This window comes from Schistocerca nitens, chromosome 8, assembly GCF_023898315.1.
Source record: "Schistocerca nitens isolate TAMUIC-IGC-003100 chromosome 8, iqSchNite1.1, whole genome shotgun sequence".
NCBI lineage: Eukaryota > Metazoa > Arthropoda > Insecta > Orthoptera > Acrididae > Schistocerca > Schistocerca nitens.
Window position 1 is genome coordinate 51854161 of NC_064621.1, and position 24678 is coordinate 51878838.

The 24678-nt window shown below is 41.7% G+C and overlaps 1 protein-coding gene across 1 annotated transcript in view; it reads right to left on the minus strand.

Annotated features, from left to right (window-relative positions):
* The window catches only part of LOC126198764 (AP-3 complex subunit beta-2), a 264029-nt gene that overhangs the window by 180618 nt on the left and 58733 nt on the right, over positions 1 to 24678 (minus strand). The window contains exons 4-5 of the mRNA XM_049935322.1: positions 19682 to 19842; positions 380 to 482 (exon numbers count right to left, since the gene is read on the minus strand). Of these exons, the coding sequence (XP_049791279.1) occupies positions 380 to 482; positions 19682 to 19842 (264 nt within the window). The remainder of the gene's footprint in view (positions 1 to 379; positions 483 to 19681; positions 19843 to 24678) is intronic.

Sequence of the window (24678 nt, forward strand, 5' to 3'; positions counted from 1 at the left end):
GTAGCATTATGGGAAGAGAGAGGAGAGAGAGAAGGTGTGTCCAATGGGTGGAAAGGAAACAGGTGTGGAGTAGAAAACAAGAAAAATGAATGAAAAGGTTAAACACACATAAAAGTGTCATTTCTGTAACCATTTAGTAAATTATTTTTATTCTATGGAAAGTATAATCGTATACATTACTGTAATTATAATTTAAAATTAGTAAGTTGATTCCACTATTGAGTCACAGAACTTACATGAAACTAAACATCATACTCTGAGCAACATTCTTAACATACTGCATTTATTCATTGTCTTCATTAACTTTTATTACACCTTGATAAAATATTAAATATATGCACACAGTGGATAGGGTAGTTATAAGAAGAATATTACGTACCTCCTCAAAAGCCATGACTGCTGATCCAACTACTAATGTTGTCTTATCAGAGAGAAGCTTTTCAATTACATGTGTTAATTCTTCTTTCTGATCATTGTCAAGGCTGAAAAGATAGAAATATCATATAGGAACTTACAACCAGACAGAAAATGGCGCACGAGGAAAAGCGAATGAAGATTTTTAAGTGAAAGGGGCAGAACATACAGACAAGAAGGGATGGTATGAAGTGGCAGAAAAGAGAAACAAAGATGGAGGAACTACATAACACAAGCGGATGGGCAGCCACACTTAGATGGACTTTTTTTTGGGAGGGGTGGGGTGGGGGGTGGACCCAGATGAGGATGAGGGACAGTCAGATGCAGCTGAATCATTAAAGGGAGAGCCACACAAAGAAGGGAGAGGGTGCACACAAAGATGTATGAGAAGACTCTTGTGAGGTGCAGGGTGATATTTGTCAGGAATAGGAGAAATAAGAAATGACTATACATGTTGAAATGTGTAGTTGCGCAGCGGATTAGGTAGATGTGTGGAAGAACAGAGGCAAGGAGGAATGCATGAATGTAATTCAAGCATGATTTTCAAACTGACACTAATTATGTTAACATTGTTTCAAATTTATAAATAATATTGCTGTAATATTGTTTAAAAATATGTCAGTCTAAATTACTAGTTAAGATTGTTTGTCTAAAAATCAACAAAATAATTTTGTTTTATGATATGTCTCATTATCTAACTGGTGGTGCACTATACCATTAGAAGTGTTGTACAACTTGCTTACTTACTTACTTACTTACTTACTTACTCACTGGTCATACCGGACTCTAGAGTCCATTACCGCAGCAACGTATTTTCACCATCTGCCCCTGTCTTGGGCTATTTACTTCCATTCACCTTCAATACCTAGACTCCTCAAATCAGCCTTCACACTGTCCTCCCATCTACGCCTCAGTCTCCCCACAGGACATTTTCCTTCTAGGTGCCCTGCCAGTACTCTGCACGCTGCCCTGCCCTCATCCATTCGAGCTACGTGACCCGCCCTTCGCAGCCTACGTGATTTAATAATACTGATTATGTCAGGGCTTGAATACAGTTCGTGAACCTCTTCATTATGCAGTTTTCGCCACTCTACTAATGTCATCCCTTTTTGCTCCGAAAATTTTCCTCAAAATTTTGTTTTCGAATACTCTGAACGGCTTTTCATTGTACACAGTGAGAGACCAAGTCTCACACCCATACAGCATAACTGGTAGCATGATAGTTTTGTATATTCTGATCTTTAAATTCCTAGACAATATCTGTGATGAAAGTAATCTATTCAGTGAGAAGTAGCACGCATTTCCCACCCGTAATCTCTTCTTCAGTTCGGATTCAATCTCATTCCTCGAAGTGATGTCCACGTCTAGATACTTAAATGTGTTCACTTTTTCAAACTGCATGTCTCCAACTCTTAACATTTCCTGATCTACTGCTGTTGGCATTCTAGTAGTAACCAGGTATTTAGTTTTGTCTTCACTTATCCTTAGACCTACATCTTCACTAGCCTTGATTAACGCATTCGCATTTGCTGTTACAGATTCTTTCCTATCACTAATGATGTTTAGATCATCTGCATACCATAATATCTTAATATTTCCATCTAACTCCACACCCTCTGAATTATCTGCTGCCATTCGTACAGTATATTCTAGGACTAAATTAAAAAGTAGAGGAGACAGGGCATCTCCCTGCTTAAGTCCGTTCTTTATTACAAATTCTTCTGACTCCAATTTCCCCACATGTACTCTACCTTTTGTGTTTTTCAAACTCGCTTCTATAAGTCTAACATACTTCTTTGGTATTCCAAGTTCCAAAAGAATTCTGTACAATTCTGACTGCAATACTGAATCATATGCTTTTGTAAAATCTATGAAAACATTATGAACTGGTTTATTGTATTCCCATTTCTCTTCCAAAATTTGACGCAAGGTGAATATTTGGTATATAGTTGATCTTTCCTCCGAAAGCCGGCTTGGTAATCCCCCACAATTTCATCTGCATATGGTGTAAGCCTGCTTAGCAGAATATTCGAGAAAATTTTGGAACTTGCTGGTAATAGCGATATCCCTCTATAATTACTACAATCCATTTTGTCACCTTTCTTAAAAATTGGGATCAGAATCGACTCCTGCCACTCTTCAGGTATCATCTCTGAGTTCCATACTTTAGTTATCACTTTGTGAACTACTTCCACCAATTTCTGTCCCCCATTTTTAACTAATTCTGCAGTTATGCAATCTGATCCTGGTGCTTTATGGTTTTTCAGTTTGTTGATTGCATCTCTTACTTCCTTTAACGTTGGCTCAGCTATCTGGGCTTCTGCTGTATGTATTTCGTACGCCTGCTCATTTCCTGCTTCCTGGTGTACATTTAATAGATGCTCAAAATACGCCCTCCATTTACTTAATGTAGCACTGGGGTCCGTCAGTATTCCCCCGGCATCCCCTCGAAGTGCATTTGTCCTAGCCTTGAACCCCTTCCTATACCCATTTATGTCTAGGTAAAGTTCCCTAATGTTTTTTGTTTTACTGTTTGTTTCCATTTTTTTAATTTGATTGTTCAAATAATCCCTCTTCTTTGCCTGTAGCCTACGATCAACTTCCCTTCTCACGTTCACGAACTCCTCTCGTTTTCTGTCTCCCATTCTATCCCAATCTAAACCCGCTTTTCTCCTTTCCTCTACCAATTTCTTGCATTCCTCATCAAACCACGTCTTCCTCCTGTTCTTCTTAATTGTACCTATTGTGACCTTCGCTGCCTCTTTGATATTATTCCTCACATTGATCCACTGTTTATTTACAAAAAGGAAAAACAAGGCGACAGATACGCAACAAAAGGAAAATGACTTTTTAATAATTGGCGATTCGCTGCTGAAGAATATCGCTGTCCCCAATTGCAAGATCGACGTACGACCTGGTATTAGAACGCATCAACTCGGTAAACATTTTAAAAATATGGTAAATGCAAGACAAGATACTACAGAACCAGATTCTGACACCAGACATAACTATAATGGGGTGTTTATACATGTTGGGACGAATTCGTTAAGAAGCAGCAGTGAGGAAGAAATGGCAAGCGAAACAAAAAACATGATTCGTTCTGCAAGAAATATGTATGCAGGATCTCGTCTGATACTTAGCGGAATCATAAACAGAAGGTCGGTGAGTGAAAAATATATCGCCAAAATAAACTGTGCTCTTAAAGAACAATGTGATCGTCTTGGGGCAATTTTTATAGACCCAAACAAATTCCTATGTGAAAACTCACTAGCGAAGGATGGCTTGCATTTAAATAGACTGGGGTCTGTAACGTTCATCAGAATGTTTGCAGATGTCTGCAAAATCATTAGATGCAAGGGAAACTAATATGGCCTGAAGGGGATGAAAAATCATACACTCCAGCTGGAAAAGAAAAATATAAGCACCATACAAAAAAATACGATACTAAAGAATTTGCCCCAGAATACAGCTCACAACATGTAAACCAACAAAAGAAAAATTACATAAAAGTACTTCATCACAATATTCAATACTTTGGTAACAAAAAATTAGAAGCAGAAGTACTCCTGAGTGAAGTAAGACCATATATATATATATATATAACAGAGGGAAACATTCCACGTGGAAAAATATATCTAAAAAGAAAGATGATGAGACTTACCAAACAAAAGCGCTGGCAGGTCGATAGACACACAAACAAACACAAATATACACACAAAATTCAAGCTTTCGCAACAAACTGTTGCCTCATCAGGAAAGAGGGGAAGGAGAGGGAAAGACGAAAGGATGTGGGTTTTAATGGAGAGGATAAGGAGTCATTCCAATCCCGGGAGCGGAAAGACTTACCTTAGGGGGAAAAAAGGACAGGTATACACTCGCACACACACCCATATCCAAACAAAGATGATGTGACTTACCGAACGAAAGCGCTGGCAGCTCGATAGACACACAAACACACACACAAAATTCAAGCTTTCGCAACAAACTGTTGCCTCATCAGGAAAGAGGGAAGGAGAGGGAAAGACGAAAGGATGTGGGTTTTAGGGGAGAGGATAAGGAGTCGTTCCAATCCCGGGAGCGGAAAGACTTACCTTAGGGGGAAAAAAGGGACGGTATACACTCGCGCGCACACACACACATATCCATCCACACATATACAGACACAAGCAGACATCTCACAAGCAGACATCTGATGAGGCAACAGTTTGTTGCGAAAGCTTGAATTTTGTGTGTGTGTTTGTGTTTGTTTGTGTGTCTATCGACCTGCCAGCGCTTTCGTTCGGTAAGTCACATCATCTATATATGTGTGTGTGTGTGTGTGTGTGTGTGTGTGTGTGTGTGTTTGACGAAGGCCTTAATGGCCGAAAGTTATAATTGTGAATTTCTTTTTGTTGTGCCAATCTGCGACTCAGCATCTCCGCTATATTGTGAATAGCAACTTCCCTCCTCATAATATTGTTACATTCCCAAGCAATGATTGGTTCAGTTGGACCAGAGGACACACACCATTTCACAAAAACACAGCCCACACCAGTATGGACTTGGAAGCATGGCTTCATGGGGTCTGGACCAAACTCAAATCTTACCATCACATTTTACCAATTGAAACAGGGACTCATCTGACCAGGCCATGGTTTTCCAGTCATGTAGGGTCCAACCAGTATGGTCAAGAGGTCCGATATGGTCCTAACGGATAAATTTGTCATACGTCCCACATTGATTTCTGCAGTTATTTCACACAAACTTCCTTGTTTGTTAGCACTGAAAACTCTATGCAAACGCTGCTGCTCTCAGTTGTTAAGTGAAGACTGTCAGCTACTGTGTGGGCTGTGGAAAGAGGTAAAGCCTGAAATTTGTTATTCTCCTCATACTCTTGACACTGTGGATCCTGGAATATTGAATTCCCTAATGACTTTAAAAATAGAATGTCCTATGCATCTAGCTCTTAACTATCATTCTGCATTCTAAGTCTCAACTCCCAATCTGTGGCCATAATCACGTCAGAAACCTTTTCACAGGTATCATCTGCGTACAAATGACAGCTTTGCACACGCACTGCCCTTTTATACCTTGTGTACATGATAACAATGCCATCTGTGTATGTGCATATCACTCACTACCCCATGACTATTGTCAACTCAGTATATGTATTTTTTATATATAGGGTGTTTCAAAAATACTTTTACAATCTTTCGGGACAGGTTCATTAGACCAAAACAAAAGAAAATGTCTAGTAAATGCAGACTTTAAAATGCATACCTTAAGAGCTGTAAGCACTTGTTCATCTTTGATGTGTGATACACACCTCTTCTATTGAACAAGTGTTCACAGCTCTTAAGGTATGCATTTTGGAGCCCATGTTTACAGCCCTTTTTTTGTGTTTTGTGTAAGGAGCCTGTCCCCACAGTTAGTAAGATTATTTTTAAAAACCGTGTATGACAATAATTTATGGGTGTCTCAGATAATGAAGTTCAAAGAAATTATATGAATATTTGTATGTTTTATGAGTTCTATGTTTGATAAGTTTTTTCAGATAATGACAGCCTCTCTCTATCAAGCGTAATACCTGGTAAGCAGTGTTTTCTCTTGGTCGGTCACATTGAGAATCTGACGTGTGTTATACATTCGACAGTTTTGTGATTCACTGCCTTCTGTATCACTAAAGTTCATCTAACGATAGTATGTTATCCCATCCACACATCTGTATCCAGTGCACATTCTTATACATAGTTTAATTAACTTTCAGTTTTATATCCTCTAGTGGTAGACATGAATTATTTTCTGTACACTGCTACAAAAATTTCTTTTGTCTAAAAAATGAGATTGAAAGGAAGTACAAAATGGCTAAGCAGGAGTGGCTAGAGGACAAATGTAACTCTATGGAACCACGTGTAACTAGGGGAAAGATGAATACCATCTACAGGAAAATTAAAGAGGTTTTTGGAGGAAAGAAAAACAGCTATATGAATATTAAGATCCCAGACAGAAAACAAGTCCTAAGCAAAGAAGGGAAAGCTGGAAGGTGAAAAGTGGAAGGAATATAAAGAGGGCTTATGCAAGAGAAATGAGCAATTTTATAGAAAGAGAAGAGCAAGTAGATGAAGATCAGAGGGGAGATATGATATTGCAAGACTCTGACAGAGTACTGAAAGATTTAGGATGGAACAAGGTCCCTGGAGTAGAGGACATCCCCTCAGAATTGCTGATGCCCTTGGGAGAGCCAGACTTTAATAACTATTCCACCTAGTGTGCAAGATATATGAAACAGGTGAAATACCTCCAGACTTAAAGAGGATTGTAATAATTCGAATCCCAAAGACAGCAGTTACCAACAGGTTAAATATTACTGAACTGCTAGTTTAATAATTCATGGTTACAAAATACTGACATAAATTATTTACAGATGAATGGAAAAACTGGTACAAGCCGACCTCGGGGAAGATCAGTTTGAGTTCCAAAGAACCTTTGGAATGTGCCAGGCAAACCTGACCCTAAGGCTTACCTTAAAAATGGGTTGCAGAAAGGTAAGCCTATATTGACAGCATTTGTTGAAAGCATTTGTGGAATACACTCTTTGCAATTCTGAGGGTAGCAGGGGTAAAATAAAGGGAACAAAAGTTTCTGAAGAAGAGAAATTTCTTAACACTGAATATAAATTTAAGTGTTAGGAAGTATTTTCTTTAGGGCATTTGTCTGGAATGTAGCCTTGTGTGGAAGTGAAACATGGACAAACTGCAGTTCAGACCACAGAATAGGAACTTCTGAAATTTGGCGCTGCAGAAGGACACTGAATATCAGATGGGTAAATCACATTACTAATGAGGAGGTGCTGAACAGAATTGGAGAGAAGAGAAATTTGTGGCATGACTTGAGACTGGTTCATAGGACACTTGGAAGGACCACATCCTTCTTAAGATATGACTTACTTAAACAAGAGGATAGTGTTACAAATTCCTGTACAACAAAGGCTGAACCAAGATCAGTTAAAATAAATTTAAATGTCAGTCTGCAAGTCTTTCGACTTGGCACCACCGAGATAACATGTCAGTTTTGTTAGTTATTTCTTTAAGCTGGTGCTCATTTGTCTCTATGAGGCCAAGTAGACACCTTCCAGTCCTTTCAACAATAAAAGAAACTGAGGTGGTCACTACAGCCAGACCGTAGGATATCCACGGTGGAAGTCAACATGCTAACCACTAGACCACTGATGCAGCATATCCTGAGGGAGTCAGTATAATAAATGACAAAAGGATCCAACCAAAGACTGCATTTATAAATCAAACTGGAACACACTCACTCTTTTAAATGGAGAATCAAAAAGTCAAAAAGCAGCCGAAATGGCTGTAGTTAGTGCTGGCCGCAGTGGCCGAGCGATTATAGGCGCTTCAGTCCGGAACCGCGCGACTGCTACGGTCGCAGGTTCGAATCCTGCCTCGGGCATGGATGTGTGTGATGTCCTTAGGTTAGTTAGGTTTAAGTAGTTCTGAGTTATAGGGGACTGATGGTCTCCACTGTTAAGTCCCATAGTGCTCAGAGCCATTTGAACCATTTTGGCTGTAGTCACCACAATCAAAGAAAATGTGTGTTGAGGTAAAACCCAAAAACTAACTTCCTAATCAAAGGAATATTGTGGTGACATATGCAATGCACCACCACCACCATTGCCACAGTATAAGTCCCAATGGACTGCACCTTGTTGGCACCCCCACTGTTCCACATACACCAGCACCAAAGTCACGCACTGCCTACATCATTACCCTCATGATCATGGGAAGCTGATTTAAGACAGACAGCAGTTTCAAAACATTCTTATTCTTGTGCTCATCTCATGGTAATGACTTACATTATAGCGACTTTCCATAGATGCAATGAACTGTGCTGTGCTCCATTGACTCTGATTTTGATTCTGGTCTACAGATCAAATGGCTCTGAGCACTATGGGACTTAACTTCTGAGGTCATCAGTCCCCTAGAACTTAGAACTACTTAAACCTTACTAACCTAAGGATATCACACATATCCATGCCCGAGGCAGGTCTACAGATCTCTGAGTGCCAGTCTGCTACACGTCTCTACTTATTTTTCGAACTCTAATTGTATCTGTGGCTGTCAGAGTGTACTCAGTTTTTAGGATTCCCTCCCATATAGACTGGCTACTCGGGGACAGCGTATCTGCAGTGACAAAAATTCCCTTGCTCAGTACACTGAGAGTCTCACCAAGGCCTTCACAGACAGGCACTATCCCTCAGACCTAGTCTACAAACATTTTCCATCACAACCCAAATCCTACCACCACCCCCCCAAAGAACCGGCGACAAAGGAGTGTCCCCACTGTCACCCAGTACCACCCCGACTGGAACAACTAAACCACATCCATTACCAGGACTTTGATTACCTATCATTGTACCCTGAAATAATGGGCATCCTACCTGTGATACTTCCCACACCTCCTAAAGTGGTGTTCCGTTGCCCACCAAACCTAAACAAGATCCTAGTCCATCTCTATGCCACTCCCAATGCCAACTCCATGCCACACGATCACACCCCTGCAGAAGAGCAAGGTGCAAAACCTGTCCAATCCACCCACCCAGCACTACTTCTTCCAGGTCCATCACAGGTTTATCCTACCCCATCAGGAGAAGGCCCACCTGTGAAAGCAGCCATTTCAGTTACGAGTTCTGCTGCAATCATTGCGCAGTTTTGGTATGAGTACCAACCAGTTGTCCACCAGGGTGAACGGCCACTGCCAAACTGTGGTCAACAGCAAAGTAGACCACCCTGTGGCACAACATGCAGTGGAACATAACACACTTGATTTCAATGGCTGCTTCCTTCCCCCCACCACCAGATTTTCTGAACTATGCAGATGGCATTATCTTTACAACACATTCTACGTTCCCCCTAATTATCCCAGCCTCAACCTTGAATAACATAACGTCCCCAAACCCTCCACTCAACAGTTTCCAGTTTCCAACCCTTCTGTCCTATAATCTCTTCCCCATTCTCGTCTCTTCCCCCCCCCCCCCCCCCAGCTTATTTGCATCCCCCTGTCTTTCTTTGCGCCTCTACTTTTTTGTTCCTTTTTTTCCCACGTCCCTGCCGCACAACCCCCTGATGCTGCACCTGTTGGCAGGCCAGTCCCTGCACACTCCACCAGACAGCATTCGTCTAAGTAGCAATCTGTCTTTTCCTACATTGTTAATAATAGTAATAATAATAATAATAATAATAATAATAATAATAACCAGACATAACGTCTGAGAAAGGAAAGAAATAATAATAATAAAACTTCTCAAACACTAACAGGCATATGCCCGGGACACACAGTGAATAAACATAGTGGGACGTGATGACCATGCAACACGTAAATCCTAATGACAGACGTTGAGTGTTTGGTGTAGGTGGCCGACAGGTATGTCTCAGGATATCACTGGAAAGACGTAGGTCCCACTGGGGTGGCTTCTGACCAGGCTCTCACTGATGGGCACATAAATTGGTCCAGAGTTATGATGGAGTGAACTGCCAATGTGTTGACTTGTACAGCCCTATATAGCCATGATGTAGAGGAATCCAGTTCCTCACATGAGACACAGCAGAGTAAATTGGTCGCTGGCAAGGAGGACCTCTGGTGGGACTTGTTCTGGTGTCTGTCATCCTTGTTGTGATCCATGCAATCCAGGGAGGCAATGCCTTGTACATATGCAAATCTGTGATGCTTCCATGTCTGAGGGGTTCCCGATCCCGCAGGTGAACGGCAGGTACATGGAACCCTGCTCACTTCTTTTTGTATGTCAGGCCTAGTCTGAGGACTACTGAAGGGATTTTGATACTGTCTTGGAATTCCCGGGATCAATATCTTGCCAGCATCAATATCGGTAACAGGCAAAATTCTTGGTTCCCAGTACAGATGTACTACATACAAGACCAAACAATTAAGTTTGTATGGAACCCTCAGTGCGTGAGTCCTACTGGCACTTAGCCACTTATTTTTAAGCTTCTTGTGATGCTACCAGTCGTGCTCAGACTCCTCTTGGAAATTCCCACTAGTACCTATTTTCCACTACACTGTGCCATGTTAAACAAGTCCTTTTTCTTAGCAGTACAACAAAAATATGCCGGATTTAAATCATGCAGGTAAATTTGGTCAGGAAGCTAAATACAGAGTTCTAAGTGTTAAAACAGCATCAAATAAAACAAGAAGCTACTACTGTTGAGAAATATTAGTTAAGCATCAGGAAACACCATATGAAAAAGTCATTTGCAATGTGCCCTGCATGGCTCAAATACTTTATGGTAGACAAAAACATTCTTTATGGCTTTGAAACATAATATTTAAAAAAAATACTAAAAAATCCCTACCCCCATGAACCATGGACCTTGCCGTTGGTGGGGAGGCTTGCATGGCTCAGTGATACAGATGGCCGTACCGTAGGTGCAACCACAACGGAGGGGTATCTGTTGAGAAGCCAGACAAATGTGTGGTTCCCGAAGAGGGGCAGCAGCCTTTTCAGTAGTTGCAGGGGCAACAGTCTGGATGATTGACTGATCTGGCCTTTTAACACTAACCAAAACAGCCTTGCTGTGCGGTTACTGTGAATGGCTTAAAGCAAGGGGAAACTACAGCCGTAATTTTTCCCGAGGGCATGTAGCTTTACTGTATGGTTAAATGATGATGGCGTTATCTTGGGTAAAAATTCCGGAGGTAAAATAGTCCCCCATTCGGATCTCCGGGCGGGAACTACTCAAGAGGACGTCGTTATCAGGAGAAAGAAAACTGGCGTTCTTCGGATCGGAGCGTGGAATGTCAGATCCCTTAATCGGGCAGGTAGGTTAGAAAATTTAAAAAGGGAAATGGATAGGTTAAAGTTAGATACAGTGGGAATTAGTGACGTTTGGTGGCAGGAGGAACAAGACTTTTGGTCAGGTGAATACAGGGTTATAAATACAAAATCAAATAGGGGTAATGCAGGAGTAGGTTTAATAATGAATAAAAAAAAAAATAGGACTGCGGGTAAGCTACTACCAACAGCATAGTGAACGCATTATTGTGGCCAAGATAGACACAAAGCCCATGCCTACTACAGTAGTACAAGTTTATATGCCAACTAGCTCTGCAGATGTTGTTGTTGTTGTGGTCTTCAATCCTGAGACTGGTTTGATGCAGCTCTCCATGCTACTCTATCCTCTGCAAGCTTCTTCATCTCCCAGTACCAACTGCAACCTACATCTTTCTCAATCTGCTTAGTGTATTCATCTCTTGGTCTCCCCCTACGATTTTTACCCTCCACACTGCCCTCCATTACTAAATTGGAGATCCCTTGATGCCTCAGAACATGTCCTACCAACTGATCCCTTCTTCTGGTCAAGTTGTGCCACAAACTTCTCTTCTCCCCAATCCTATTCAATACTTCCTCATTAGTTATGTGATCTACCCATCTAATCTTCAGCATTCTTCTGTAGCACCACATTTCGAAAGCTTCTATTTTCTTCTTGTCCAAACTATTTACCGTCCATGTTTCACTTCCATACATGGCTACACTCCATACAAATACTTTCAGAAATGACTTCTTGACACTTAAATCTATACTCGATGTTAACAAATTTCTCTTCTTCAGAAACGCTTTCCTTGCCATTGCCAGTCTACATTTTATATCCTCTCTACTTCGACTATCATCAGTTATTTTGCTCCCCAAGTAGCAAAACTCCTTTACTACTTTAAGTGTCTCATTTCCTAATCTAACACCCTCAACATCACCCGACTTAATTCGACTACATTCCATTATCCTTGTTTTGTTTTTGTTGATGTTCATCTTATATCCTCCCTTCAAGACAACATCCATTCCATTCAACTGCTCTTCCAAGTCCTTTGCTGTCTCTGACAGAATTACAATGTCATCGGCGAACCTCAATGTTTTTATTTCTTCTCCGGGAGGATTTTAATACCTACTCTGAATTTTTCTTTTGTTTCCTTTACTGCTTGCTCAATATACAGATTGAACAACATCGGGGAGAGGCTACAATCCTGTCTTACTCCCTTCCCAACCACTGCTTCCCTTTCATGCCCCTCGACTCTTATAACTGCATCTGGTTTCTGTACAAATTGTAAATAGCCTTTCGCTCCCTGTATTTTACCCCTGCCATCTTTAGAATTTGAAAGAGAGTATTCCAGTCAACATTGTCAAAAGCTTTCTCTGAGTCTACAAATGCTAGAAACGTAGGTTTGCCTTTCCTTAATCTTCCTTCTAAGATAAGTCGTAAGGTCAGTATTGCCTCACGTGTTCCAGTATTTCTACGGAATCCAAACTGATCTTCCCCAAGGTCGGCTTCTACTAGTTTTTCCATTCGTCTGTAAAGAATTCGTGTTAGTATTTTGCAGCTGTGGCTTATTAAACTGATTGTTCGGTAATTTTCACATCTGTCAACACCTGCTTTCTTTGGGATTGGAATTATATTATTCTTCTTGAAGTCTGAGGGTATTTCGCCTGTCTCATACATCTTGCTCACCAGATGGTAGAGTTTTGTCAGGACTGGCTCTCCCAAGGCTGTCAGTAGTTCCAATAGAATGTTGTCTACTCCAGGGGCCTTGTTTCGACTCAGGTCTTTCAGTGCTCTGTCAAACTCTTCACGCAGTATCGTATCTCCCATTTTATCTTCATCTACATCCTCTTCCATTTCCATAATATTGTCCTCAAGTGCATTGCCCTTGTATAGACCCTCTATATACTCCTTCCACATTTCTGCTTTCCCTTCTTTGCTTAGAACTGGGTTTCCATCTGAGCTCTTGATGTTCATACAAGTGGTTCTCTTATCTCCAAAGGTCTCTTTAATTTTCCTGTAGGCAATATCTATCTTACCCCTAGTGAGATAAGCTTCTACATCCTTACATTTGTCCTCTAGCCATCCCTGCTTAGCTATTTTGCACTTCCTGTCGATCTCATTTTTGAGACGTTTGTATTCCTTTTTGCCTGCTTCATTTACTGCATTTTTATATTTTCTCCTCTCATCAATTAAATTCAATATTTCTTCTGTTACCTAAGGATTTCTACTAGCCCTCGTCTTTTTACCTACTTGATCCTCTGCTGCCTTCACTACTTCATCCCTCAAAGCTACCCATTCTTCTTCTACTGTATTTCTTTCCCCCATTCCTGTCAATTGTTCCCTTATGCTCTCCCTGAAACTCTGTACAACCTCTGGTTCTTTCAGTTTATCCACGTTGCACCTCCTTAAATTCCCACCTTTTTGCAGTTTCTTCAGTTTTAATCTACAGGTCATAACCAATAGATTGTGGTCAGAGATGATGATGATGATGAAATTGATGAAATGTATGATGAGATAAAAGAAATTATTAAGGTAGTGAAGGGAGACGAAAATTTAATAGTCATGGGTGACTGGAATTCGAGAGTAGTAAAAGGGAGAGAAGGAAACATAGTGGGTGAATATGGATTGGGGAGAAAAATGAAAGAGGAAGCCGTCTGGAAGAATTTTGCACAGAGCATAACTTAATCATAGCTAACACTTGGTTCAAGAATCATAAACGAAGGTTGTACACATGGAAGAATCCTGGAGATACTAGAAGGTATCAGATAGATTATATAATGGTAAGACAGAGATTTAGGAACCAGGTTTTAAATTGTAAGACATTTCCAGGTGCAGATGTGGACTCTGACCACAATCTATTGGTTATGAACTGTAGATTAAAACTGAAGAAACTGCAAAAAGGTGGGATAAACTGACTAAACCAGAGGTTGTACAGAGTTTCAGGGAGAGCAGAAGGGAACAATTGACAGGAATGGGGGAAAGAAATACAGTAGAAGAAGAATTGGTAGCTCTGAGGGATGAAGTAGTGAAGGCAGCAGAGGATCAAGTAGGTAGAAAGACGAGGGCTAGTAGAAATCCTTGGCTAACAGAAGAAATACTGAATTTAATTGATGAAAGGAGAAAATATAAAAACGCAATAAATGAAGCAGGCAAAAGGGAATACAAACGTCTCAAAAATGAGATCGACAGGAAGTGCAAAATAGCTAAGCAGGGATGGCTAGAGGACAAATGTAAGGATGTAGAGGCCTATCTCATTAGGGGTAAGACAGATAGTGCCTACAGGAAAATTAAAGAGACCTTTGGAGAAAAGAGAGCCACTTGTATGAATATCAAGAGCTCACATGGAAACACAGTTCTAAGCAAAGAAGGGAAAGCAGAAAGGTGGAAGGAGTATATAGAGGGTCTATACAAGGGCGATGTACTTAAGGACAATATTATGGAAATGAAAGAGGATGTAGATGAAGATGAAATGGGAGATACGATACTGCGTGAAGAGTCTGACAGAGCACTGAAAGACCTGAGTCGAAACAAGTCCGGGAGTAGACAACATTCTATTGGAACTACTGACAGCCTTGGGAGAGCCAGTCCTGACAAAACTCTACCATCTGGTGAGCAAGATGTATGAAACAGGCGAAATACCCTCAGACTTCAAGAAGAATAATATAATCCCAATCCCAAAGAAAGCAGGTGTGAAAATTACCGAACTATCAGTTTAATAAGTCACAGCTGCAAAATACTAATGTGAATTCTTTACAGACAAATGGAAAAACTGGTAGAAGCTGACCTCGGAGAAGATCAGTTTGGATTCCGCAAAAATGTTGGAACACGTGAGGCAATACTGACCCTACGACTTATCTTAGAAAATAGATTAAGGAAAGGCAAACCTACATTTCTAGCATTTGTAGACTTAGAGAAAGCTTTTGACAATGTTGACTGGAATACTCTCTTTCAAATTCTAAAGGTGGCAGGGGTAAAATACAGGGAGCGAAAGGCTATTTACAATTTGTACAGAAACCAGATGGCAGTTATAAGAGTCGAGAGGCATGAAAGGGAAGCAGCGGTTGGGAAGGGAGTGAGACAGGGTTGTAGCCTGTCCCCGATGTTATTCAAAGCAGTAAAGGAAACAAAAGAAAAATTCGGAGTAGGTATTAAAGTCCATGGAGAAGAAATAAAAACATTGAGGTTCGCTGATGACATTGTAATTCTGTCAGCGACAGCAAAGGACTTGGAAGAGCAGTTGAACGGAATGGACAGTGTCTTGAAAGGAGGATATAAGATGAACATCAACAAAAGCAAAACGAGGATAATGGAATGTAGTCGAATTAACTCAGGTGATGCTGAGGGAATTAGATTAGGAAATGAGACACTTAAAGTAGTAAAGGAGTTTTGCTACTTGGGGAGCAAAATAACTGATGATGGTCAAAGTAGAGAGGATATAAAATGTAGACTGGCAATGGCAAGGAAAGCGTTTCTAAAGAAGAGAAATTTGTTAACATCGAGTATAGATTTAAGTGTCAGGAAGTTGTTTCTGAAAGTATTTGTATGGAGTGTAGCCATGTATGGAAGTGAAACATAGACGATAAATAGTTTGGACGAGAAGAGAATAGAAGCTTTCGAAATGTGGTGCAACAGAAGAATGCTGACGATTAGATGGGTAGATCACATAACTAATGAGGAGGTATTGAATAGAATTGGGGAGAAGAGGAGTTTGTGGCACAACTTGACAAGAAGAAGGGACTGGTTGGTAGGACATGTTCTGAGGCATCAAGGGATCACAAATTTAGCATTGGAGGGCAGTGTGGAGGGTAAAAATTGTAGAGGGAGACCAAGAGATGAATACACTAAGCAGATTCAGAAGGATGTAGGTTGCAGTAAGTACTGGGAGATTAAGAAGCTTGCACAGGTTAGAGTAGTATGGAGAGCTGCATCAAACCAGTCTCAGGACTGAAGACAACAACAACAACAACAAACTAAAAAATCTCCTGAAGGGACAGGGTGATGCAATGCAGTCTTCAAATACAATAAGAATCAAGAAACAAACATTGAGGAAGACAATCAATGAAGCAAGGAAATGATCACTCTGAGCATGCATCGAGACAGTTCTTTCATTATAAGCAGCATGAGATGAAAAATGCCAGGGTAAATGCTTGACTAAGACAACAGCTTCAGTACATTATGACAACAATATTATGAAAAGGATGGTTGCTACCATATAGAGGAGATGCCAAGTCACAGATAGACAGAAAAAACACTGCCAGAAAGTGAGCTTTCAGCCAACAAGGCCTTTGTCGGAAATGGAAAACACACACACACACACACACACAGGTGCGCAGACACATGCACACTTGGAAATGCAACTCTCACACACATGACCACAGTCTATGGCAGCTAAAGCCAGATTATGAACAGCAGTACATGATAGGAGAGGCAACCACGCTGGGTAAGGAGGAGGCTGGGGTGGAGAGAGATAGGGATAGCAGGATATGGGTGGGGGGCAGTAAACTGCTACTTGTGGAAGCATGCAGGAACAAGGTGGAGTGAGAGTAGGGCAGCTAGGTGCAATTGTGAAATTAGATGGAGGGCAGGGAAAAGGGGCAGGTAGCAGAAAAGGAGAGAAGTACAAAGACTGGATGTGTGGGTGGAATAGAGGGCCATGTGGTGCTGGAAGGCGAACAGGGAATGGGCTATATGGTTAAGGACAATGACTAACGAAGGTTGAGGCCAGGTGGGTTACAGGAACATAGGATATATTGCCGCAAGAGTTCCACCTGTGCACTTCAGAAAAGCTGGTGTTGGTGGGTGACATCCAGTGGATCCTCCCCATCAAGCTGTGAAACAGTCCTTGAAATGAAGAACATTGTGTCGGGCGGCATGCTCAGCAACAGGGTGGTCCAGTTGTTTCTTGGTCACAGTTTGTCAAACTCTGGTCATTCATTCAGACAGCCAGCTTGTTGGTTGTCATGCCCACCTAGAACGCAGCACAATGGTTGCAACTTACCTTGTAAATCACATGACTGGTTTCACAGGTAATCCTGCCTTTGATGGGATAGGTGATGTTTGTGACCGGACTGGAGTAGGTGGTGGTGGGAGTATGTATGAGACAGGTCTTACACCTTGGTATACTACAGGCATATGAGCCATGAGGCAAGAGGTTGGGAGCACTAGTTGTGTCTTGATGGACGAGGATATTGTGTAGGTTCGATGGGCAGCGGAATGCCTCTGTGGGATGGGTTGGAAGGATAGTGGGCAGTACATTCCTCATTTCAGGGCACAAGGAGAGGTAGTCAAAACCCTGGCAGACAACATAATTCAGTTGCTTCAGTCCTGGGTGGTACTGCATCACAAGAGGATTGCTCGCTATTCTTTGGTCAGATGGTGCTATTGCGGGATGTGGCAGGTGACTATAAAGATAAGGCACAGGAAATCTGTTTTTGTACAAGGATTGGAGGTAATTACAGTCTGTGGTGGCCTCAGTGAGACCATCAGTATACTTCGAGACAAACTGCTCGTCACTACAGATGTGATGGCTGTCGCATCTGTAGTGATAAGCAATCCCTCTCGAAATATACAGAGGGTCTCACTGAGCGCCTCACAGACTGTAATTACCCTACAAACCTTGTACAAAAACAGATCTCCCAGGCCTTATCATTCCAGATACCCACCACTTCCCAAAGTTCCACTGCCCAGCCAGAAAGGAGCAATCTCCTCATGGCTCAATACAACCCAGGACTAGCAGCTGAATGACATTCTCCACGAGGGTTCCGACTACATCTCATCATGCTCTGAAATGAGAAATGTCCTTCCCACCCCTCTCTCAGTGTTATTCCACTGCCCACTGGACCTACACAATATGCTTGTCCATCCCAACACAACCCCTGTTCCCAACCCCTTGCCTCATGGCTCATATCCCAGTAACAGACCTAGAAGCAAGACCTGTCTCATACATCCTCCCACCACCACCTTCTCCAATTCGGTCACAAACATCACCTATCCCATCCCAGTTTGACAAACTGTGGCCACGAAAAACTGGACCACCCTGTTGCTGAGCATGCCATTCAACATGATGTTCTTCATTTCAATGAGTGCTTCACAGTGTGTGCCATATGGATCCTCCACACCAAGACCAGTTTTTCTGAATTGCACAGGTGGGGACTCTCCCTGCTATATACCCTAAGTTCCTGTAACTATCCTGGCCTCAACTTTCATTAGTCATTGTCCTTAACCATCTAGCCCATTCCCTGTTCCCATTCCAGTATCACACGGTCCTCTGTCCCAGCACCACATGGCCCTCTATTCCACCGACACATCCAGTCTTTTTACTTCTCTCCTTTTCCACTACCTGCCCCTTTCCCCTGCCCTCCATCTAACCTCACAACTGCACCTAGCTGCCCCACCCTCTCTCCACATCGTCTCTGCTCACTCCCACAAGCAGCAGTTTACCATCCCTCATTCCTACCCTGATATCCCTCCCCCTCCCCACCCCAGCCTCCTCTTTCCTTCCAACCACTACCACCACCACCCAGTTGCCTTTTGCATCATATACTGCTGCTTGCAGTCTGGCTTCAGCTGCCAAAGATCGTGGTCATGTATGTGTGAAGTTCATTTGTGTGTGTGTGTGTGTGTGTGTGTGTGTGTGTGTGTGTGTGTGTGCGTGTGTGTGTGTGCACGCTCTCGCGCATGTGCATGTGTGGTATAGTTTCAGCAAAGGCCTTGTTGGCCAAAATCTCGCTTTCCGAAAGTCTTTTCGTTGTGCTTATCTGTGACAGCATCTTCATTATATGAACCTTTTCGTAACATTGTTACAGTCCATCCTGGAGTTTCCATTGTGGTATACTATGATAACTGAGAACTACTACTCCTTCACAGAAACAATGCGTTGAACAAGAAAATCTACTTTTATGTAGTTACAGTCAGAAATTAGCCATAATTACAATACGGGTCGTTACACAATACTTTTTCGAAGCAAACTTAAAAAAGCTAGGTTGCTGAAAAAATCTGCAGCAACATTGTTTCTTCTCCTTCTGCAACTTAGGTAGTATCATATTCCAATGCCCTGACATATTAACTCACTGATTCTTCAATATGTCCTTCCAGGTTGCATTTCTCTTTGTCAATATTATTCATTGTTCTCATGTCTACATTATTTTCCCCCTTATTCTAATGATGCACAAACAGTTCTTACAAATACTAACAGGGATGGTAGTAAAAAAGACACACACACACACACACACACACACACACACACACACACACACACACACACTACCGCAAAAGCAGCAGCATTCATTCTTCAGTATGGGTGAATAGTATGGTTTTAGCACACCTGTGATTATTAAAAAATGAAATGGAAAGTGAAGACAGAAGTCTAGTATTATGCATGCATTACACACAGTTTCATATGCAAATGTTAACTGCAGACTATTATTTACCAGTTCTTAATTTTAATTTACCTGTACAGTTTGGGAATGGCATGAGCTGCAGTCTTTCTTACATATGGAGACATATCTGAAGCAGAGTCCTTTATTGCCAACATAACAATTGGTACAATCATTGGCACTCTAATGCTTGACAACACTCTCAGTGCACTGGCCCGTATCAGCTGGTTTGGATCCTACAACAGAAACTGTATTGATTTTCTGAAAATATTGAAGGAAATGTGCTATGTGGGAAAATCAAAGATCCCCAATTAAACTGGATGTGAAACTGTGGTTTTCTGAATGTGTTGGCTACAGATGCTCTCATTTCATTTTTTGCCTAAATATGACGTGTGCCAGAAGATTGTAAAAGAATTCTGTGTCATTGTTGCATGTCACATATTTCTAGAGACGAAGAAACTACCATTATTCTGAAACAAGTGCAAACATGGTGACAGCTCTGCTTAATTATTTCATACCGAGGACGATATGTGCGTTAATAAGCTGCTTAGTAAAATAGTCTTCCTTTATTTTCACTTATGCTTTACTTATTCATATCATTTCATATAAAGCACTTCCAAGAGATATAGTAGAAGTCAATAACCTTGATACTTTTTGTTGCTAGTTGTTGGAGTCTTCAGTTCGAAGTCTGATTTGATGCCACTTTTCACAACAATTTATCTTGTGGAAGTACACTACTGGCCATTAAAATTGCTACACCAAGAAGAAATGCAGATGATAAACGGGTATTCATTGGACAAGTATATTATACTAGAACTGACATGTGATTACATTTTCACGCAATTTGGGTGCATAAATCCTGAGAAATCAGTACCCAGAACAACCACCTCTGGCCGTAATAACAGCCTTGATACACCTGAGCATTGAGTCAAACAGAGCTTGGATGGCGTGTACAGGTACAGCTGCCCGTGCAGCTTCAACACGATACCACAGTTCATCAAGAGTAGTGACTGGCGTATTGTGATGAGCCAGTTGCTCGGCCACCATTGGCCAGATGTTTTCAATTGGTGAGAGATCTGGAGAATGTGCTGGCCAGGGCAGCAATCGAACATTTTCTGTATCCAGAAAGGCCTGTACAGGACCTGCAACATGCGGTCATGCATTATCCTGCTAAAATGTAGGGTTTTGCAGGGATCGAATGAAGGGTGGAGCCACAGGTCTTAACAAATCTGAAATGTAACGTCCACTGTTCAAAGTGCTGTCAATGCAAACAAGAGGTGACGGAGCCGTGTAATCAATGGCACCCCATACCATCACGCCGGGTGATGTGCCAATATGGTGATGACGAATACACGCTTCCAATGTGCGCTCACCGTCATGTCGCCAAACACGGATGCAACCATCATGATGCTGTAAACAGAACCTGGATTCATCTGAAAAAATGACGTTTTGCCATTCGTGCACCCAGGTTCGGCGTTGAGTACACCATCGCAGGTGCTCCTGTCTGTGATGTAGCATGAAGGGTAACCTCAGCCATGGTCTCCGAGCTGATAGTCCATGCTGCTGCAAACGTCGTCGAACTGTTCATGCAGATGGTTGTTGTCTTGCAAATGTCCCCATCTGTTGGCTCAGGGATCGAGACGTGGCTGCACGATCCGTTACAGCCATGTAGATAAGATGCCTGTCATCTTGACTGACAGTGATACGAGGCCGTTGGGATCCAGCACGGCATTCCGTATTACCCTCCTGAACCCACCAATTCCATATTCTGCTAACAGTAATTGGATCTCTCTCTCGACCAACGCCAGCAGCAATGTCGTGATACGATAAACCACAATAGCGATAGGCTACAATCCAACCTTTATCAAAGTCGGAAACTTGATGGTACGCATTTCTCCTCCTTACATGAGGCATCACAACAACGTCTCACCAGGCAATGCCGGTCAACTGCTGTTTGTGTATGAGAAATCGGTTGGAAACTTTCCTATCAGCACTTTGTAGGTGTCGCCACCGGGACCAACCTTGTGTGAATGCTCTGAAAAGCTAATCATTTGCATATCACAGCATCTTCTTCCTGTCAGTTAAATTTCATGTCTGTAGAACGTCATCTTCATAGAGTAGCAATTATAATGGCCAGTAGTGTATAGAATAATGAAGTTAAAACATACTCAGCGAAAGGCATAAAAGGGCGAAACCAAATCTAAAAAAAAAAAAAGAGCAGCCTTTCCATGGGGGAGTGTTCATAAGATTCCAGATTGAGACGACATGAAGAGAGGTCCCAACTACAACCATCCTGCCCCTGCTCCAGGAGTAAAGAAAAAATCTTATATCTGGAAATAAAAACCACTTTCCCAGAGGAAACTGAGGACCAGTTCAACCATCTGTGAATCATCTGCTAACATTAAAATTAAGGAATCTGCAAGCCTATATGTAGCACAAAGGGCTAGAAGAAAGGGACATTCCACCAATATCTGGGATACCGTCAGTCTGGCTCCACAACCACACTGGTACGACCAACGCATAGACGGCATAAAACAGTGGAATTCTTCTGAGAGGAGCGGAAGGAAGAGTGCCAAACTGCAGTTGTCTCCTTGATTCTGCAGAATTTATTATTGTGAGCAATAGCGCACCAGATGTCATTCACTTTGCAAAGAGAGATTTGAAAGAGATCCGCATATCCGCAGCTGCAATCATGAAAGGAAATGGGGGGGGGGGGAGGAGGGGGGGCGACACGTATTTGCTCCTCTAGCTAAACAGTCAACCATTTCATTCCCTGGGATGCCCATGTGACTTGGGACCCAGAGAAAGACAACTGAGCAGGCGGCATGGCCAAGGGAAGAGTAAAGGTCATGGATAGCAGAGACCAAAGGGTTACGAGAGTAGCATCAATCGATAGCCTGCAGGCTGCTCACTGAGTCGGTACAAATTGAAACACTGGTGAGGGGGCCTGAGAAACAAAATGAAGGGCTCTGTCACTAAATGGTGTTCTAAGCCAGTAGGAGACATGAAAACGTATCCCAGCTTATCTACTGTCTTAGAACCATCAGTGTAGAATATGGTGGCACCCTGAAACTATGCAACGATGGAATGTACAAGACACCACAGAACCACAGGGGCGACAGAGGCCTTAGGACCCTGGGATAGGCCAAGACCTATCCGATGGTCTAGGCACCATCCAAGGGAGGGTGTGGGAGAAACTATATAGGGTGCATTCCAGGGAGTGGAGATGGAGATCAAGGTAAAAGGAAGTGAGAGGAATTCCAACTGGCAATCCCACACGTTGGCGGGGAATTGGCAAGTAGCGATTGCGTAAGCAACCAGGAGATGGCTCCATCGTATTTGTAGAGGGAGAGTCCCTGCTTCTGCAAGGAAACTGTCAATGGGACTAGTGTGAAATGCACCAATAGGCAGATAATGGTGAAAAGGGTCAAGTATTTGCAAAGTGGAAGCATGGAGAGCTGCATCAAACCAGTCTCAGGACTGAAGACCACAACAACAACAAGTGGCAAGTGAATCAAATTACTTTGAGGAGGCCTGCTTTCTGTTTTGTTCATTGTTGTGCTTTCATTCACTGTTGCAAAATGGTCAAGAAAAAAAAAGAGCAGTTTGGGACTTCTTTAATATTAAAGGAAAAGGTGTTGTTTGTAAGTATTGTACTCAAGAATACAAGCAAGGTAATTCAGTTAAAATGGAAAAGCACATAAAAAATGTATCAAATGCCCTGAAGGATTGAAACAATTTCTCACTGTCAGTAAACTAATACCTATACCATCAAGCCACAAAGGATATCAATCAGCCACTGGCAGTCGATGCACATTCAAATGTAGGCAAAACTACCCAAGGCCAAGCTTTTTTAACCTCGGCTGGTTTAAGTTCAGCTACATCTCCTTTCAAGTCATCAACACCACCTCCACTAAAGCCTTGGCCAAGTCCCCTATCTGAACACTCTTCTAGTTCGGGATCTGCAACTACACCAATTTACAGCCCAGGTTCATCAAGAGGAATAACTGCATTTTTGGATCACATGGATAACCAGACAAATGTAAGATTAAATCATTTAAAGCCTACTATTCTCTGGTATGAGAATGGGTGGTTTATAGTAGTCGTTTTTGTAGTCTATTATATTGTAGACCTAAATTGTTTTTGTGATTTTAAACAGTAAGAATGTTGTATGTATTCCATTGTATTAAGAAGGCAAATTACAAACCAACAGCCAAACTGGAAACTCTAGTGATTTTCCTTAATCCTATCAAAGAGATATATTAGCCTCTCCTAGCCTAATTATTTCCCACCATTTAAATATGACAAAAACAAAAGTAGGTTAGTTATAGTTTGTAAAACAAAAGTTTGTAAAACAAAAGTTTGTTAACAAAAGCAGGTTAGTTTTTCTGGCTGATCCCTCATGCTAACAGAATATGGCTTAACTTCTTTGACAAATAACTATTCTCGCCTTTAGGAGTAGTAGGTCTAGGTTGCAACTGCTCCTTCGAATCTCAAAACAGTTTACAATGTAGTGTGTCTCTTTTAGAAAAGAAATATTTTAATTCTGTACACTGTGCATTACTTGGAAAGAAGCAGTAGCGAACTTTGGCGCCTGACTGAGCCTTTGTGTGCTCGCATTGTCATCGTGTTCACATGCAGTTTAGTTCAGTTTTATTGCTGTCTGTGATCCTGCTATAATGTTTATTGAGTGATCAAGAAATTTTAGAGGCACGGGAAGAAGAAATATCTGAGTGGGAACAGTCTGAAGAAGATTCAAATTCAGGTAAGCTACAGACTGATATAACTTTGTTGTTTCTAGTACTATTGCTTCAGTTACTGGCAGTGCAATTAGAATAAGTTAAATTTTACTTATCTTCATCTTGCATTTTTTTTTTTTTTTTTTTTTTTTTTTTTTTACAGACAAATCTGATGACGAATACACTGAATTTTGAACACCTTCCAAGAGACAATGTTCTTCTGCTATAACACAGACTTCTGCTCCACTACAGAAGAGGCAGCAGTCTTTGCAAACGAAATCAACAGATACTGATTTAGGTTGGAGATTCGAGGACCTACAGCCTCCTTTGCCA